At 47.5% G+C, this 17,484-nt stretch overlaps 1 protein-coding gene across 1 annotated transcript in view; it reads left to right on the top strand.

The window, feature by feature from the left end:
• LOC138287710 (tetraspanin-11-like) overlaps positions 1-17,484 on the top strand; it is a 1,278,137-nt gene that overhangs the window by 945,580 nt on the left and 315,073 nt on the right. The window contains exon 6 of the mRNA XM_069228392.1: positions 1,011-1,163. Coding sequence (XP_069084493.1) covers positions 1,011-1,163 — 153 coding nt within the window. The remainder of the gene's footprint in view (positions 1-1,010; positions 1,164-17,484) is intronic.

Genomic DNA, 17,484 nt, shown 5'->3' with positions numbered 1-17,484 from the left:
CAGCGCCCTGTCCCGTCTCCTGTCGAAGGAACCTCTGAACACAGGTAAGTCGGTTCTCCAACAATAAGTGGGTGGGGGGGTGTTGTGTGTGGGGGGGTGTGAATGGTTGTGTGTGCGTGGATGCGGATGTGTGTTGCGTGTTGAATGTGTGTGTGCATGTATGGAGGTGTGAGTGCGTGTATGTTGTGTTATGTGAATGCGTGTCTGCATGTATGCATGAAAGTGTGTGCGGATGTGTGTGTGAATGGATGTATGCATGCGTGGATGCATGTGGAAATGGGTTTGTGTATGCATGTGTGTGTGTGAAGGCGGGCGTGAATGTAGATGGGTGGTGGGGGGGCTTTGGTGGGGTGGGGGGGCTAACTGGAGGGGGAGACCCCTATCAGTGACAGGGAAGGAATTCCCTGTCACTGATAGTGCCTACCGCCATGGTTTTCGTGGCATTAAGAAAGCCACGAAAACCATGGTGGTAGGTGGGGTCATAATCCTGCAAGTGGAACAGTGACAGCCGGAGATGGCTGTCCACTGTTACTGCCGTGGCGGTCGGAGTGGTACATTGGCTTGAGCCAACCCGCCAATGTCATAATATGGCGGTAAGTACTGCCAGCCTGTTGGAACTACTTATCGCCATATTAACGCCGACTGCTGGGGTCGTAATGACCCCCTTAATGTATTATAAAATTAGAAATGCTATTAAATTTGGTTGTCAATGTAACAATATAAAAGTATGGCATAGTAGCTTTTCAGTTTCCACACCAAGGTTATCAAAAACCTATTCTAATTCAAAGTAATAACTGTTCTCCACCCACATTCTACTCGGTGTCTGCTTCAGTGAAGAGTTCAGTAGAATCACCACTGTGTTCTCCTCTTCCCGATTACCATTTCAAAAGCAGAAAAGTTATTCATATGCTGTGCAGCCAGACTCTGGGTAATAAAAAGTACCTGTTATTCTTACTTGCTCACTTGGAAAAAGGCTTGCAATAAAATATTGCTTCTATTTCACATTTTAGTTAAAATGCTGTGGCAGCAACAGCTCTGCAGACTGGCTCAGCAGTGCATACATCCGCTCGACCACTGATATCTTGGTACCGGAAAGCTGCTGCAAAACAATTACTTCGAAATGTGGAATCAGGAATCATCCTTCTAATATATACAAAGCTGAGGTAAAAATCATGTACCTTCTGTTTTTGATTAATTGGAAGAAATGAAATAACCTAATCTAAATGTTGATCTTGTTGTTGTTCTGCATGTATTATCTTAACTTCCTGAAATGAAATGATCAGTCAGCAATAGTGGAGCTTTTAAAACTTGAGTTGCGCTGGTGGAACTCCTTATCACCTTCTCTGAGCCCCGGGAGCTGCATTATGTCTTCTCCTTTGTTTTAAATCACTGTTTTGTGTCATATTTTTAGCAGATATTTTAATTATATCTAGATGTAACATTGTTGGAAAATGGGGTATTGGTAAGGGCAGATAAGTACCTACACTTAGCAATAGGCCACTAACCTCCACTGAGGTCCAGTTAGGTCTCAGTAAATTAAACCTAGCTCAACCCTTGGTAGCTTGGCAACAAGCGACAAGGCTTAACTTAGGAGACATATGTGTAAAGCATTTAAAAATTACAAAACGGTAAATAAGTAAAACACAAAACACAGTACAAATCCAACACCACTTTATAAAAATAGATTATATTTTTATCTTTAAAATGACACCAAAACGATTAAATTTGGATAAGGGGCACCGAAGATATGCATTTTGAAAGAATTAATGTTTTTTAGCGCTTAGAAACAAATAGCGCCAATCTGATCATCTGGTCGCACCTCAAGCGGTGAACAGTCAAAGTTTGAGGCCGAACGCGATGGAGCCCTGCTCTGCTACAGCTCGCTGGAGGCCTCGGTCAAAAGTTCACCTTCAGGCTTAGTTTTTTTTTTCTAGAGATTTTCTTCAGCAGGACCAAGTTGCCAGTCCAATCCGACCTCCTGGAACTCTTCCTCGAATACGCGTCACAATAGCCCTCAGTGGAGATTTTTACCTTCGGACTTAGTCGTTTTTTCGAGATGAAAATCCTTCGACTGGGGCAAACCTGAATCTTGATCTGATGTCCTTGGAGCCCTCTTTGTATACACTGCCTGAAAGGTCCCGGTCAACTTCCTACGTTTGGACTTAGTCACTTTTTCGTAGATTTGCTTCACCTGGATGAACCTGCAAGTCAGGCCGGGTCACGGTTGCGGCAAGCTGGCTAGGGTTGCCACGGCGGGTCGGTCCCTTTCTGGAGCTTTTTTCCAAAAGTTCTCCAAATTTCTCCAAACTTCTGGATTTTCTTCTAGATGTTCGTTTGAGGATCTTTTGAGGTCCACAGCTCACCCCAAGGTTCCAGAAGCTCTGAGGTGCTCCTTGAGGGTGCGGACTACACCTCCCAGAATGCACCTGGCACAAACTCCTTTTTAGCCACTGGACAGTGGTCAGCTGGTTGCTTTCTTCAGGAGTTGGTGCAGGGGACTCTAGTTAGCAAGTTTTCACCTGTAGCAAACAGGGAGTCCCTTCTTGAACCAGTTGAGGCCAGGCAAAGTCATTCTTGTGGTGAAGCCCAAGTGTGCAGCTGGCGCAGTCCTCCAGAGGTCAGTGTCCAGGTGCAGGCCAGGGCTCCAGCAGGGCAGTCCTCCTTCTCCAGTAGTTCTTCCTGGTAGGGATCTGAGGTGTGGGTGCAGGTCTGCCAGTTTTATCCTTGCTTCTGGGTGAAAAACAGGGGGGCCCTTGTTCTGGGTCCTTCCCCCTGTGATGACCACTTCCTGGAAAGTGTGGCAAAAATCAATTCCGAGGAGCAACATCACTCAAAAATCCATCATGGCTGAAAGTGATTTTTGGAGGATACACCTGGCTGAGCCCACCCACTGGTCTGGCTAAAAACCTTCAACACACCCTTCTCCTGCCCTCTCTTAGTGTAATAAGTGGGGGATCTAATTGTCTGGGTTTGCAGGATGTGAGGGAGGTGCTGGATTGTTCCAAATGTCTTTCCCTGCCATTGAAGACCAGTTTGGCAGCCCTCTCCCCTTCCTGCCTCTCCATCTGCTGAGGGAAGATCTCCTCCCCCAGGCACATCTCTTTGTGTTGAGCCAGGCCACTTCACACCTCATTGAGGTAGCCTGGCCAGGCTGACAAAAGCTGGCCAATCAGAGCAAACCAGCAAAAACACTGCAGGGCTGAAGTTGGCAACTTTTCAGGTGAAGTTTAAAACTCTTTACCTGAGCAAGTTATATTAAATCCCCAACTAGAAGTTGTGGGATTTATTATAACAATTAATTAGATACCAAACTTGAGGTATCTGTTACTTAAGGGGACTTTTAAAATGAAAATAAAGTCCCCCAATTCTAGCCTATGGAGGCCATTCACTACAATGAGGGGAAAACGAATTTGGCTGTTTTACCTCACCAGGGCTTATAAAATTATTTTTATAAGGTCCCTGCTTATACGTACATGGCACCCAGCCCTAGGGGCACATAGGGCACACCTTAGGGGTGACTTATATGTAAAAATAAGGTAGTTTAAGACTTTGGAACTACTTTTAATTCCAAAGTCGAATTTGCATGTAACTTTTATTTGAAAGCAGCCAGCAAGGGAGGCCTGCCTTTAAAATGACACTGGGCACCTCAGCAGTGCACCTGTGGGGGCACCACCTATGCTGGGGTCCCTAAACCTTCATGCCCTACCATATACTAGGGACTTATAGGTAGGTTGATGTAGCCAATTATAATTAGCCTAATTTGCATACTCATTTTATACAGAGCACAGGCCCTGGGACTGGTTCGCAGTACCCAAGGCACCATCAGAGTCAGGAAAAAAACAGCAAAAAGTGATAAATGAGGGCAGAAAGTTAGGGGGCCTCTGCAGTCAGCCCTGTTGTCCTACAAACATCTAAACGTTTGCTACAGTAACATAAAAAGAAAGCACATGAGCGTGTCAGTCTCACATCAATGCTGAGTTTCTTAAGTCTACAGTAAAAGACACATAAAGCGTCACATTTTAATATTAAAAATGCATTGTTCCTAGTTCAATATTATTAAACGCAGAACACATGGTGTAGGTGTGACACATGCTCTTTCATCACTAACATTTTGATATGTTCCTGCTAACAATCAATTCAAAGCAGAACTAAAGGTATACCAAACTGCGGGCAGATGAACCAATTTTCAGGAACTATCCCAAGTTCAACAGCGCTGTGAAACCTTCTGTCGCTATGTTATCATTTGTGTGTTCAGTTAGTTACCATTCTGCTAACAACGTAGATTGCATTAATAAACATGCACATCAGTTGGAAGACAGATGTACCGTTGCAGATAATAAAGAAACAAATGATGCAAAAGCTTGTTTAAATATATACAAACAATAGAAGCAGAGGAGCCAGTGTTAATAAGGCAAGCAGGAGCGCCTTGTCTAGTGTTAATGAACTAATAACTGCCCAGTGACTGAATACCTGGAGCATTCTGCGTTCAGAAATCGTTAACCTATGTCATGCTAATGCCAGTATCATTGCCTGTTTCTTTTGACGTCATTTCAATATTAGAAACATTCAACTTCTTTAGGTCTTTAATATACTTATCTGCGCATGTGGAGTAGATTTCCACATTCGAACAATCAGTTCCTTAGCTAGCAATGGTACCACTGTCGAAATCACATAGAACAAAAGACGACAGGCATAGGAGGATGTCTGTCTCAAGAATAAGGTGAAGCCTTCAATGATAATGGTGGAAAGAGACCAATACACAATTGACTACTATGGTGTCATCAGCAGAGTCCCATCAAGGGTTGTACTGATGCTTTTAGGGGGTGATCACTGGTGCCTAAACGAAAGCTGCTGGTATCTACTATGACAGTTCTGGGGGGCATTTTAACAACATGCTACAAAATTGTAGGAAATGGATTTCTGATATAATCCATTTGTACTGAGGCTGTTAAACGTAGGGAAAATAAAATTGCCAAAGTGTGCATACACATTTTTTGCTTAGTTTATTTAAATTCTACAAGGAACGCAACAAGAGGTGTGTTCCACCTCACACTATTTTCAGATGATTTACGGCCTCAGAATCGTTTTGTCTTTGTTCTGCCTCTGTGGATTTGAGGTGTTCCTCAATTAAATAGCCTGACATGTTCTGCTGGTAGCTGTTTTTTATTTAGGTCTCCAAATAATTCTGCATGGGCTTCTCAGAGGTGAGTCATTTCCAAACATGGTGATTTTATTCTCTTTAGAATCCTTAGGCTGGCTTGTTCTTGCCTGTATATTCTTGAACTGGTAACAGCATTTCATACCCTCCTCACCCCCCAATTCCTTACAGCTCAGGCAATGCTTGTGACAGCAGTGCTTCTTCTGAGGTGTACACGAACATATTTGTATTTTATGTGGAGGCATTGGGAGTGAAACAGAATATGCTTGTGCAGTTCATCTTCCTCATTAAATATGTCTAATCATTCTCCCCTTTTATCTGAATAATTCTTAAATAATTCATAAATGTCACAAATTGTGTGGATAATTACTTTTTTCTCACTTTACAGAACCACAGTCCATGACAAAAAATGTAGGTCAATGATTTGATTTCCCATATGCTGCTATAATGACCATGTGCGGCTGCTTCTGTAATACCAAAGTGCTCTAGGGTCACAGAAAGCGGATGCACATGCCTGTTGCACGCTCGGGCCACTTTTTACAGCCTCTGGTGTTCTTCATGTGTGGTTGGATAACATTCACATTTACATGACATCTAGGAATTCAGGCTATCAAGATGTTACAAGTAGGGCAAACAAATATATTGAACAACACTTCTGAAACACAATTTTCTCTTAAGGAGGATTATTCCTTCGGTACACCAACTCCAATTAGGATGGATTGATCTAATATTACAATGGGCAATTTTATCTATGGACTCGTAAGAGCCTAATGCACCTTCATTGAAGGATTTACATTTTCAAGGAGACTTGAATGCGTAAGTAAAATAACTGCAAATCCTTTGAGAGTTAGTACCTTTCTAGGTCAAATGGTGTTTATTTTTGTACTATTATGTCATTAGCTTGGTCAATTTCAAGTTTATATGTAAATGTTATAGTAGAATAGAAGATGGATTAATGATTGTGAGGTCTATGATGGATAGATGCTAGAAAAGTATATAATGTATGACTCTTGTTGTGGTTAAGTATCTGTTAGAAATGGGGTCTCTGGTTGGCAGTCAGTTTGCACTGTGTCCAAGCAGGTACCCTCACTTTGGTCAGGGTAAGAGAAATACTCACTTAAGATAGCCCCTGCTCACTCCCTTGGTAGCTTGCCACAAGCAGTCAGGCTTATCTCAAAGGCAATGGGTAAAGTATTTGTACCAACACACACGGTTATACAGTGAAAACACTACAAAATGGACACCACACCAGATTAGAAAAATAACCAAGATTTATCTAAATCAAACACGACCTAAAAGACAAAAATCTAATATAGACAAGTAAAGTTATGAATTTTAAAATATTAGAATCTTACTCCATAGAAAACAATGGGAACAATGAAACCTTGCTGTTACACAAAGTACCTGGTTTGTGTAAAAACCAAAAATGCTGCAACGGTGAGCATGCGTTGGAAAAGTCAGCGATGCGTTGATTCCTTAGTCGCAATTGAGGTCGTGCATTGTTTCTTCTCTGGTCCGGTCGTTTTCCTCTCCCGCAAGAGAGCGATGCGTCGATTTCTGGATGGTGCACCTCGGATCCGCGCAGGTTCACATTGTTTTTGACGCCCAGTGATGGTGCATGAGAAATCCGGCTGCACGAGGACGAGAATCCATGCTGGGTGGTGTTTGCATCGATTTTAGCATCTGCAAGTGGGTGTTGTGCCATTTCTCCAGCCGCGATGCAGGTGATGCATCGATTTCCGAGCTGCATTTCAGGTGGTGTGTCGATTTCGGCATCAAGGTGGGTGGTGTGTTGAAATGTTCCCCACACAGGTCCTGTGGATGGATTTCCACCTTGGTTCTACCAGCTTCATCTTTCAAGGGCCCACGGATGGGATAGACACCACTTGACAGGGCAGCAGAGAGTCCAAGTGCTGGCAGAGGAAGACACTTCACAAGCAGGAATATACCACAAAGTCCAGTCTTTGTCCTCTCTTAGGCAGAAGCAGCAACTGCAGGCCAACCCAGCAAACCACAGTCACAGGCCACATTCTAAGTGGCATTTTCAAACTGCCAATCTGAAAAACAACTTTACAAAAAGTTTTATTTTTAAATTGAGAGTACAGAGACACCAAACTCCATATCTCTATCTGCTCCCAAATGGGAAACTGCACTTAGAAGTTATTTAAAGACAGCATGTTAACCTATGAGGGAGATAAGCCTTGCAACAGTGAAAACCAAATTTGGCAGTATTTCACTGTTAGGACATGTAAAAACACAACAGCACATGCCCTACTTTTAAGATATAAGGCACCCTGCCCATGGGACTACTTAGGGCCTACCTTAGGGGTGACTTACATGTACAAAAAGGGAATGTGTGTGCCTGGGTACAGTTGCCAGGTCGAATTGGCAGTTTACAACTGCAGACACAGACACTGCAGTGGCATGTGTGAGCCATGTTTACAGGACTACTCATGTGGGTGGCACAGTCAGTGCTGCAGGCCCATTAGTAGCATTTGATTTACAGGCCCTGGGCACCCCTAGTGCACTTTAATAGGGACTTACTAGTAAATCAAATATGCTAAGCAGGAAAAAGCCAATTACACATGCAATTGACACAGGGAGCACTTGCACCTTAGTACTGGTCAGCAGTGGTAAAGTGCCCAGAGTACCAAAACCAGCAAACACAAAGTTCAGCACACAATCATAACATGGGAAGCAGAGGCAAAAAAGAGACAAGGGAGACCACGCCAAGGATGCCAGGACTAACACGTGTTCCCCCCAGCCGAAAGTGGCAGAAGAATCTGGACAGACCATCAACATTTGGCGTGTGCTTTTCCAGGGCAGTGTTCCACCGTGAAGTCCATTCCCTGAAGGGAGATGGACCACCACAACAGTTTTGGATTCTCACCTCTCATCTGCTTTAACCATCTGAGGGGCCTGTTGTCTGTCTGAACCCGGAAGTGAGTCCCAAACAAGTAGGGTCTTAGCTTCTTCAGCGCCCAGACCACAGCACAAACTTCAAGCTCAATTGCACTCCACCTACGTTTCCAGGGAAGTAACCTCCAACTAATGAAGGCTACAGGCTGGTCTAGACCCTCTTAATTTAGCTGTGCAAGTACTACATCCACACCATGCTCTGAAGTATCACTCTGCACGTCAAACTCCTTGGAGAAGTCAGGCATCTTCAGCATAGGTGCTATGCACATGGCTGCCTTCAGGGCCTCAAAAGCTGTCTGGCAAGACTTTGTCCAGATCAGCTTTTTGGGTTGCTTTTTGTAGGTTAACTGAGTCAAGGGAGCAGCAATAGTGCCATACCTCTTGACAAACCTCCCATAGTATCCTGCAAGACCTAAAAATGCTCTCACCTCAGCCTGGGTCTTAGGGGGCCCCCAAGCCAAAATGGTTTCAATCTTTGGTTGTAGGGGTGCCACCTGGCCACTCCCCACCTGGTGTCCCAAGTACACCACAGAACCCTGCCCTATTTGGCACTTACTTGCATTAATTGTGAGGCCTGCCTTCTTTAGAGCCTTCAACACTTCGCAGAAGTGGTGTAGGTGTTCCTCCAAGCTGGAGCTGAATACAGCAATGTCATCCAGGTAGGCTGCACTGCAGTCCCCCAACCCAGCCAAAGCCAGGTTAACAAATCTCTAAAAGGTGGCGGGGCAATTTTCATCCCAAAGGGCATCACCCTGTACTGGTAGAGCTCATCTGAAGTGGAAAATGCAGACCTCTCCTTGCCCCCCTCCTTTAGGGCAATCTGCCAATACCCAGACATTGCATCAAATGTGCTGAGAAACTTGGCAGCTCCTAACCGATCAATGAGCTAATCAGCTTGGGGGATGGGATGTGCGTCAGTCTTCGTGATGGCATTGAATCCATTGTAGTCCACATAGAACCTGAGTTCTGAAGAGGCATTAGGGGAAGGAGCTTCTGGAACCAAAACTCCAGGCTGGCCGAACGACTACTGGAAACTCAATAACCCCTATTGCTAACATCTTGGACACCTCATCCTTGATGCTAGCCAGAACCTTGTCAGTCACTCTGTATATTTTGTGCTTTACAGGTAGACTGTCCCCAGTGTCCACATCATGTGTACACAGGTGCCCCCTGGGGTCAAGGGGTGCAAGGAGGCAAACTGTCCCAACACCTGGCGATAGTCCCTCAGTTGCTCTGGGGTCCTTGAGGGGGAGAGGTTCACACCCTCCACATACCCATCATTCTCCTGAGCAGACAGGAGGTCAGGAAGAGGCTCACTCTCTTCCTCCACTCCATCATCTGTTGTAGGAGCATGGTCACTTCAGACCTCTCAAAGTGAGGTTTGAGGCGGTTCATATGCAGGACCCTCAAAGGGTTCCTGGGAGTCCGCAAGTTCACCAGTTAGGTGACCTCACTCATGCGCTCCACCGCCTCAAACGGCCCAGTCCACTTGTCTTGGAGAGCACAAGGCTTCACTGGGGCCATGACCCACACTTTTTGGGCAGGCTGAAAGTGAACCAGAGTGGCATTCTGGTCATACCAGCGTTTGATGTCTTCCTGGCTTGCTTCTAGGTTCTCCTGAGCATGCTTCCTGAAGCGTGCTATCTGATTTCTGAAGGCCAGCATATAACCAAACACATCCTGGGGGGGCTTCCTGGAGGCCTTCTCCAAGCACTCCTTCACCAGACTCAGAGGTTACCTTACAGGGTGGCCATACAACAACTGAAAGGGGCTAAAACCTAGTCCCCTCTGTGGCACTTCCCTGTAAGCAAACAGAAGGCATGGCAGGAGGATGTCCCAGTTACTCCTCATGGGCTCTGAAAGGCCCATAAGCATGCTATTCAGGGTTTGGTTTAATCTATCAACAAAACCATTTCCTTGGGGGTGGTATGGAGTAGTGAACTTTTATGTCAGTAAGTGAGTTTCCCACACACTTTGCCCTTCCTCCTTCTAGCAGGCACCTGGGCCACTCTTTCAAGATCCAGGGCCTCCTGATCACCCTGACGGCTGCCATTGACCGGGTGGACACACCCACCCACCCAGGCAGACCCAGCATCTCCAAGTGAGATCTGTGTTCCACCTCCTTCCAAGGGGAATCCTCCAGCTCATTGCCAAGCAGACAATCCACAGGCATGGTTGGACACACAGCTATCCTCAAGGAACCTGAGACCACACCACTCAAGGGAACCTTTGCCACTTTGCATAGGCGCTCAGAGTTGTCTACCACAACTACCTGGTGAAGTACATGGTGAACTACCTGCTCTTCAGACACCAAGTGACCTCACTGTAGTCACATTGGGTTCTGTTTCTCTCAGAGCCTCCTCCCTCTGTCCATTGATGGTCACCCCCTGTCTGTATTTCTTAGTGTTCTCAGGCACGAGGGTCCTGTGGACCATCTCACAGTCCCTTAGTGAGACAAGGGTCATCTCAGCTGGCTCCCACCCTTCCCCTTGAGACATTTGGGACCCCCCTTCATGTGACCCACTCAATCACATGCATAGCACTTGCGGGGACCTCTCTCTGCAGATTTCCTTGTAGAGACCCATGGTTTCCTTTAAACTGGAAGCTGCGAATCCATACCCTGGGAGCTAGGAGGGGCCTATTAGAGAAGTCCTCCTGTTTACCCTTACCCTCCCTACTTCTCATGGTGGGGACCCTTGGGTCAGTCAACTTGCTGTCAATTAGGTGCTGGCACAGCTCTGGAAAACAATAACTATACAAGTGCTCCCAAGCAATCAAATTGTACTGCCCCTCATAAGTTGTCAACTTACTGTCCTTCATCCACCCAACCATTGACCAAGTTTGGAATTCCTTCTTCTTATAGGACCTAAACTCCTCCTTATACTGCTCATGAGTAAGACTATGGGGGTTGTTGGACTTTTTCTTATGCAGGGTCATCCCCAGTCTTTTTGCCTCCTGCCTCCTATTTTTTTCTGACCTGTTGCTGTTGGCTTTTCAACTCTGAGCACTTTACCACTGCTAACCAGTGCTAAAGTGCATATGCTCTCCGTGTAAATTGTATGTAATTGGTTTATCCATGATTGGCATATTTGATTTACTAGTAAGTCCCTAGTAAGGTGCACTAGAGGTGCCAGGGCCTGTAAATCAAATGCTACTAGTGGGCCTGCAGCACTGGTTGTGCCACCCACATAAGTAGCTCTGTAATCATGTCCCAGACCTGCCACTACAGTGTCTGTAAGTGTATTTTTACACTGTAAATTCGACTTGGCAAGTGTACCCACTTGCCAGGCCTAAACCTTCCCTTTTCTTACATGTAAGGCACCCCTAAGGTAGGCCCTAGGTAGCCCCAAGGGCAGGGTGCAGTGTATGGATAAGGTAGGACATATAGTAATGTGGTTTATATGTCCTGACAGTGAAATACTGCCAACTTCGTTTTTCACTGTCGCAAGGCCTGTCTCTCTCATAGTATAACATGGGGGCTACCTTTAAATATGATTAAAGTGTAGATTCCCCTAGAGAGTAGATGGACATGTGGAGCCTGGGGTCCCTGAACTCACAATTTAAAAGTACATCTTTTAGTAAAGTTGATTTTCAAGAAAGTGAGCATTTTCTTGCTTAAACCATTCTGTGACTCTGCCTTGTTTGTGGATTCCCTGTCTGGGTCAGTTTGACAGTTGGGTTGTTTTTCACCTCGCACTAGACAGTGACACAAAGGGGGCTGGGGTGTAACCTGCATTTCCTGATTAGCCATCTCTGCTAGGAGGGAGGGGTGGAGTGGTCACTCTCATCTGAAAGGACTGTTCCTGCCTCTGACAATGCCGGCTCCAACCCCCTGCTGTGTGTCTGATGCCTTGCCTGGGCAAGGCAGGATTTCACAAGTAGGTGTGAGTCCCCTTTGAAGAAAGGTGACTTCAAAGACTAAAATGGGTATAAGAAGGGCACCCAAATCTACAGACTTTAGAAACACTTCTGGAACCAAGAGGAACCTCTGCCTGGAGAAGAGCTGATAGCTCAGGAAGAAGTGCTGCCCTGCCTGTGACTGTGCTTTGTGGAGCTTTCCTGCAGTGCTGCTTCTGTCAGAGTAATAGGGCAAAGACTGGACTTTGTGTGCCTTCCATCTTGTGAAGGAATCTCCAAGGGCTTGATTTAGAGCTTGCCTTCTGTTGTTTGAAGTCTCAGGGACAGCAAAGACTTCTCTCTGCCTTCACCTGGAGTCTCTGGAGAGACTCCTGCTCTGACAAGTGGTGCCCTATCCAGTCCCTGGGCCCTTGAAAGGAAAGCTGGTGGAAATCCAAGGAAATCGACTTCGGACGACTTCGGACCGCCGCCGCTGCTGAATCCGGTAACGCCTCCTGCACCTGACGCCGTGACCTTCGCTGGAACGCGACGCTCTTCGCAGGCCCGATGCCGCAGCAGCCCCGCTGAAGTCTGCGACTCCGTGGAAGTCGCCGCACCATGTCGTGACCGACGCCGCTCGAAGTGCACAGATTCAACGGGGGTCTACACGACTCCGTGTCCGGCTCCGCTGGTGTCAGCTTGTTGAGAACGACTCCGTCACGGCGCCGTGTTAACATCTCATCGAAGCATTTTTGTTTCTAAGCGCTATTTTTGAGTTTAATCTTTAAAAATTCATAACTTGACTTGTGTATGTCGGATTTTTGTCGTTTTGGTCTTGTTTTGTTTAGATGAATATATTTCCTATTTTTCTAAACCGGTGTTGTGTCCTTTTGTAGTGTTTTAATTAAGTTGCTGTGTGGGTTGGTACAAATACTTCACACCTAGCGCTCTGAAGTTAAGCCTAGTGCTCTGCCAAGCTACCAAGGGGGTAAGCAGGGGTTAGCTGAGGGTGATTCTCTTTTACCCTGATTAGAGTGAGGGTCCTTGCTTGAACAGGGGGTAACCTGACTGTAAACCAAAGACCCCATTTCTAACAGGGGTCATTACGACCCTGGCGGAAGGCGGAGAACCGGCGGTAAGACCGCCAACAGGCTGGCGGTCTTACTGCATGGAATTATGACCATGGCGGTTACCGCCATGGTCATCCGCCGGTTCTCCGTTCCGCCCGCCGGGCTGGAGACCGGGGTCTCCAGCCTGGCGGCCATCACTATACCGCCGGCGTATTTTCACCTGGCTTACCGCCGTGGATTTCCAGCGGTTTGAACCGCCATGAAATCCATGGCGGTAAGCACTATCAGTGCCAGGGAATTCCTTCCCTGGCACTGATAGGGGTCTACCCTTCCCCTCACCCCCTCCCTGACTCACTCCCCTACCCCCCCACCACCCCTGCCACCCCCCAAAGGTGGCAGGGCCCCCCTCCCCACTCCGACCCCCAACATCACATCACCCATACCCACACGACACGCACGCAGGCACCACCTACACACTCACACGCACACACACCAACATACATGCCTACATACACACACACAGGCAGACACGCACACCCACATTCAAACATACACGCACACATCCATACAGACATACCCACAGACATACACGCACTCATTCCCATACACACAACACCCCCGCAAGCATACACACACTCATACCCCCTTCACATACACACACGCACACCCCCATGCACCCACACAACACCCTCCCACCCTCCTCCCATCACGGACGATCGATTTACCTGGTCCGACGATCCTCCGGGAGGGGACGGGAGCCATGGGGGCAGCTCCGCCAACACTACACTGCCAACAGAACACCGTCACGGCGAATCACAGGACGTGATTTGCTGGGCGGTGTTCTGTTGGCGTGGCGGTGGAGGTGGAGCTACCTCCACTTCCCCGCCTCCCGCCAGTATGGCTGTTGGCGGCTCTCCGTCCGTAAAAGGACGGAGAGCTGCCAACGGTCATAATAGGCCGAGCGGAAAACCGCCAACACTGGCGGTCTTCGGCACGGCGGTCCCTCGGCGGTCTTTCAAAAAGACCGCTGAGGTCAAAATGACCCCCTATATCTGCTGAGTAGGGCGTCCTTCATGATAGAGTAGGTGAGTCCCTGAGGATCCTCCCTGCTACCTCAAAGTGCTTCCACAGACCTGCCTCCCAATGTGCTCCAGGGACCATGTTCACATGGAGTACAGGCTCATACCCCTTGAACCACAGATAGATGTCATCCTCCCTCTTGTAATCCTTCACCAGGTCTTTAGAAATGTACACCCTCCTGTCAGGCTGCACTGAGGTACTGTTGCCACCATCTGTGCTAGACTGGCTCCTCTGATCCAGCTCTCTCAAACTGAGTTCATAAGCCAAGAGTATCTTTTTCCCTTCTATGGCCAGCCTTCTCACTTCCATCTCCATCTTAAGCTTCTCTAGCTCAAACCGGTGCACCCTCTCTGCCTGTCTGTCCTGCAACTCTTCTGGAGGCAGACCCTTGGATGACACACTGCTACCTGCCCAGGAGACTCTCCCCACAGGCAGACATACAACACACCACGCAGATTGCTTTGCACCTCCTACCCCTCATTCTCCTCCTCTGTGTGCCCCTTAGCCTCCTTGGTTGCCAACCAGGCCCTCAATGCCTTTTGCAGCTCCTCCTTCCTGGCAGAGCTCCTGATGGGGCAGGCAAGATCCTTGCAAAAGTGTTTCAGTTGAGCCACTGTATACTCCCCAAGTTTCTCAAACTCAAAAACAACCTTTGTAGCCACAGCTGGTACATCCCCAGATTGAGACATATTGGTGAGTACTCAAACATGCAAAGTTCCAAAAGTGGCTCCCAGAGAGTTCCCAAGAGGAGTTAAAAAATCACAAAGAAATGGAAGCAGGAAAAGTCTGAAAAGCAAAAACAAGTAGTATGTGGTCACTTGTGGTTAGCAATGGTGAGTCCTAAGGCCATCAAAGATGAGATAAGCAAAAATGGAGGAGGAAAGCAAAAAATGGGGAAGGCCATCCTGAGATTGATCGGTCTAACACTGTTAAAACAGAGCCTATAGAGTGCTTGAGAATCTTCAACTAGGCTCTGTTTGTCAACAGTTTGGCTATGGATCTAATGTAAACTTTGTTGCAGCTGCTATGTGCAGTTTTAAACTGCCATTTTGACCTGACAAAATAAAGCTTTTGCCAGGCCCAAGCCTTCCTTTTTAAGAAATATAGGTCTAGGTAGTATTAGAAAGGGGGTCTCTAGTTGGTAGTCGGTTTGTACGCTGTCCAAAGTCGGACCCTCACTCTAGTCAGGATAAGGGAGATTGCCAGCTTAGATAACCCCTGCTCACCCCCCTTGGTAGCTTGGCACGAGCAGTCAGGCTTAACTAAGAAGCAATGTATAAAGCATTTGCACATAACAAACGGTAATACCGTGAAAACATGACAAAAGGACACCACATTAGTTTTAGAAAAATAGCCAATTTGTATCTATGTAAAACAAGACCAAAATGAGAAAAATCCAAAAGGCATTAATAAAGATAAGAATTTTGCAAGAAATAACTTAAAAATACAGTTCTTGGATGCCACTAACTATGCCTGGGGCTATCACGGTGTTGTGAACAACAAATCCACCAATTCAGGCCGGCTGCGTCATCGTGGGCCAGCTACAGTGTCTGGAAGACCCGCAAAACAGTACCTTGGAAATGAAGGACGTTTTGATCCTCGCTTTGAGATCCAGAGTGCAGCATCGCTGGCGTCACAGGCATCAGGTCCAGAGGTCGATGTGGGGGTCATCAGGCCCTTGAAGTCCCAAGCGTTGCAGATCGAATTCCGGGCTGATGATGAAGTCAGGAGCGCTGGTGTGGATGGCGTCGGGGCTGTGGTGCAAAGAGGGAGTATGCAATGTGCGTTGCCCACAGGTCACGGTGCAGGAGGTGGCTCGGTAACGGCATCCTGCAGCATTGGTGAGACCAGGGCTGTGGTGTGGATCGGGCAAGTGTGATGTGCAGTGTCTCCAGGTCAAGGTGCAGGCAGCTTTGTTGCTGAAGTGCTGTCGTCGGTAGGCCCAATGAGGCGGTGTGGTGTGGGCTCCGTGCAGTGCCCACGGGTCGCAGTACAGAAGGGGGCATCTGTTGACAACACTGGAGTTGATTGCACTGGCATCGATGGGTCGGGGCTGCGGTGCGGGATGGGACGGTGCTCTGTGTCCCGAGGCCACGGTGCAGGCAGCGGCGTCGGTGTCAGCATGAGCGACATAGCCGGGGATACCAAGGCTGTGGTGTGAGCAAGGTGATGCAGAGTGCGGGGCCCGCAGGTCCCAGTGCATGCAGTGGCTCGTGACAGCATCAGGTGGCGGCGTTGGTGAGACCAGGGTTGCAGTGCGACGTGGCGCATGACTCTGTGTGGCATCGTCAGACCACGGTGCAGTCAGCAGTGTCATTAATGGCGTTGGAGTGGTTTTTCTTCTGTTGCAGCACAAAACACACAGTTTCCAGTGCTGTAGACATATGAAACTGAAGTCTTTGATATCCCTGAGACTTCCAACAGGAGGCAAGCTGTATTCCAAGCCCTTGGAGAAACGTCACATGCTGGATGCACAGCAAAGTCCAGTCTTTGCCCTCTTTAAGGCCGAAGCAGCACCTGCAGGCCAAACCAGCAAAGCACACACAGCAAAGCAGCAGTACTCCTTCTCCAGCTCTTCAGCTCTTCTCCTTGACAGAGGTTCCTCTTGATCCAGAAGTGTTCCAAAAGTCTGGGGTTTTGGGTCCACTACTTACACCTGTTCTGGCCTTTGAAGTAGGCAAACTTCAAAGGAAAGTCTCTGTTGTTCACAAAATCCTGCCTTGCCCAGGCCGGGCCTTCATTGTGTGAGGACAGGCACAGCCCTTTCAGGTGCAGGTGTCAGCTCTTCCCCCCTCACTCTAGCCCAGGAGACTCATCAGGATATGCAGGCTACACCCCAGCTCCCTTTGTGTCACTGTCTAGATGGAATTTACAAACAGCCCAACTGCCAGTTTGCCCCAGACTTGGATTCCACAGGCAGGCAGAGGCACAGAAAGTGGCATTTTCAAACAGACAATCTAAAAACCAACTCTAAAAAAATATGTATTTTAAATTGTGAGTTCAGAGGCCCCAAATTCCATATTTCCATCTTCTCCCAATGGGAATCTGCACTTAAAATATTTTTAAAAGCAGTCTTCATGTTAACCTATGGAAGAGATAGGACTTGCAATGGGGAAAACCGAATTCAGCAGTATTTCATTATCAGGTCATACAAAACACACCAGTACATGTCCCACCTTTTAAATACACTACACCCTGCCCCTGTGGCTATCCAGGCCTACCTTAGGGGTGCCTTACGTGTACAAAAAGAGAATGGTTGGCCCTGGTAAGTGGATACACTTGCCAGGTCGAATTGGCCGTGCTAGGCTGCACTCACAGACACTGCAGTCACAGGTCTGAGACCTGTTTACAGGGCTACCCATTTGGGTGGCGCAATCAGTGTTGCAGGCCCACTAGTAGCATTTGATTTACAGGCCCTGG

The sequence above is a fragment of the Pleurodeles waltl genome, chromosome 4_1 (genome assembly GCF_031143425.1).
Source record: "Pleurodeles waltl isolate 20211129_DDA chromosome 4_1, aPleWal1.hap1.20221129, whole genome shotgun sequence".
NCBI classification, from domain to species: Eukaryota; Metazoa; Chordata; class Amphibia; order Caudata; family Salamandridae; genus Pleurodeles; species Pleurodeles waltl.
This window is presented reverse-complemented; position numbering and strand designations above follow the sequence as displayed.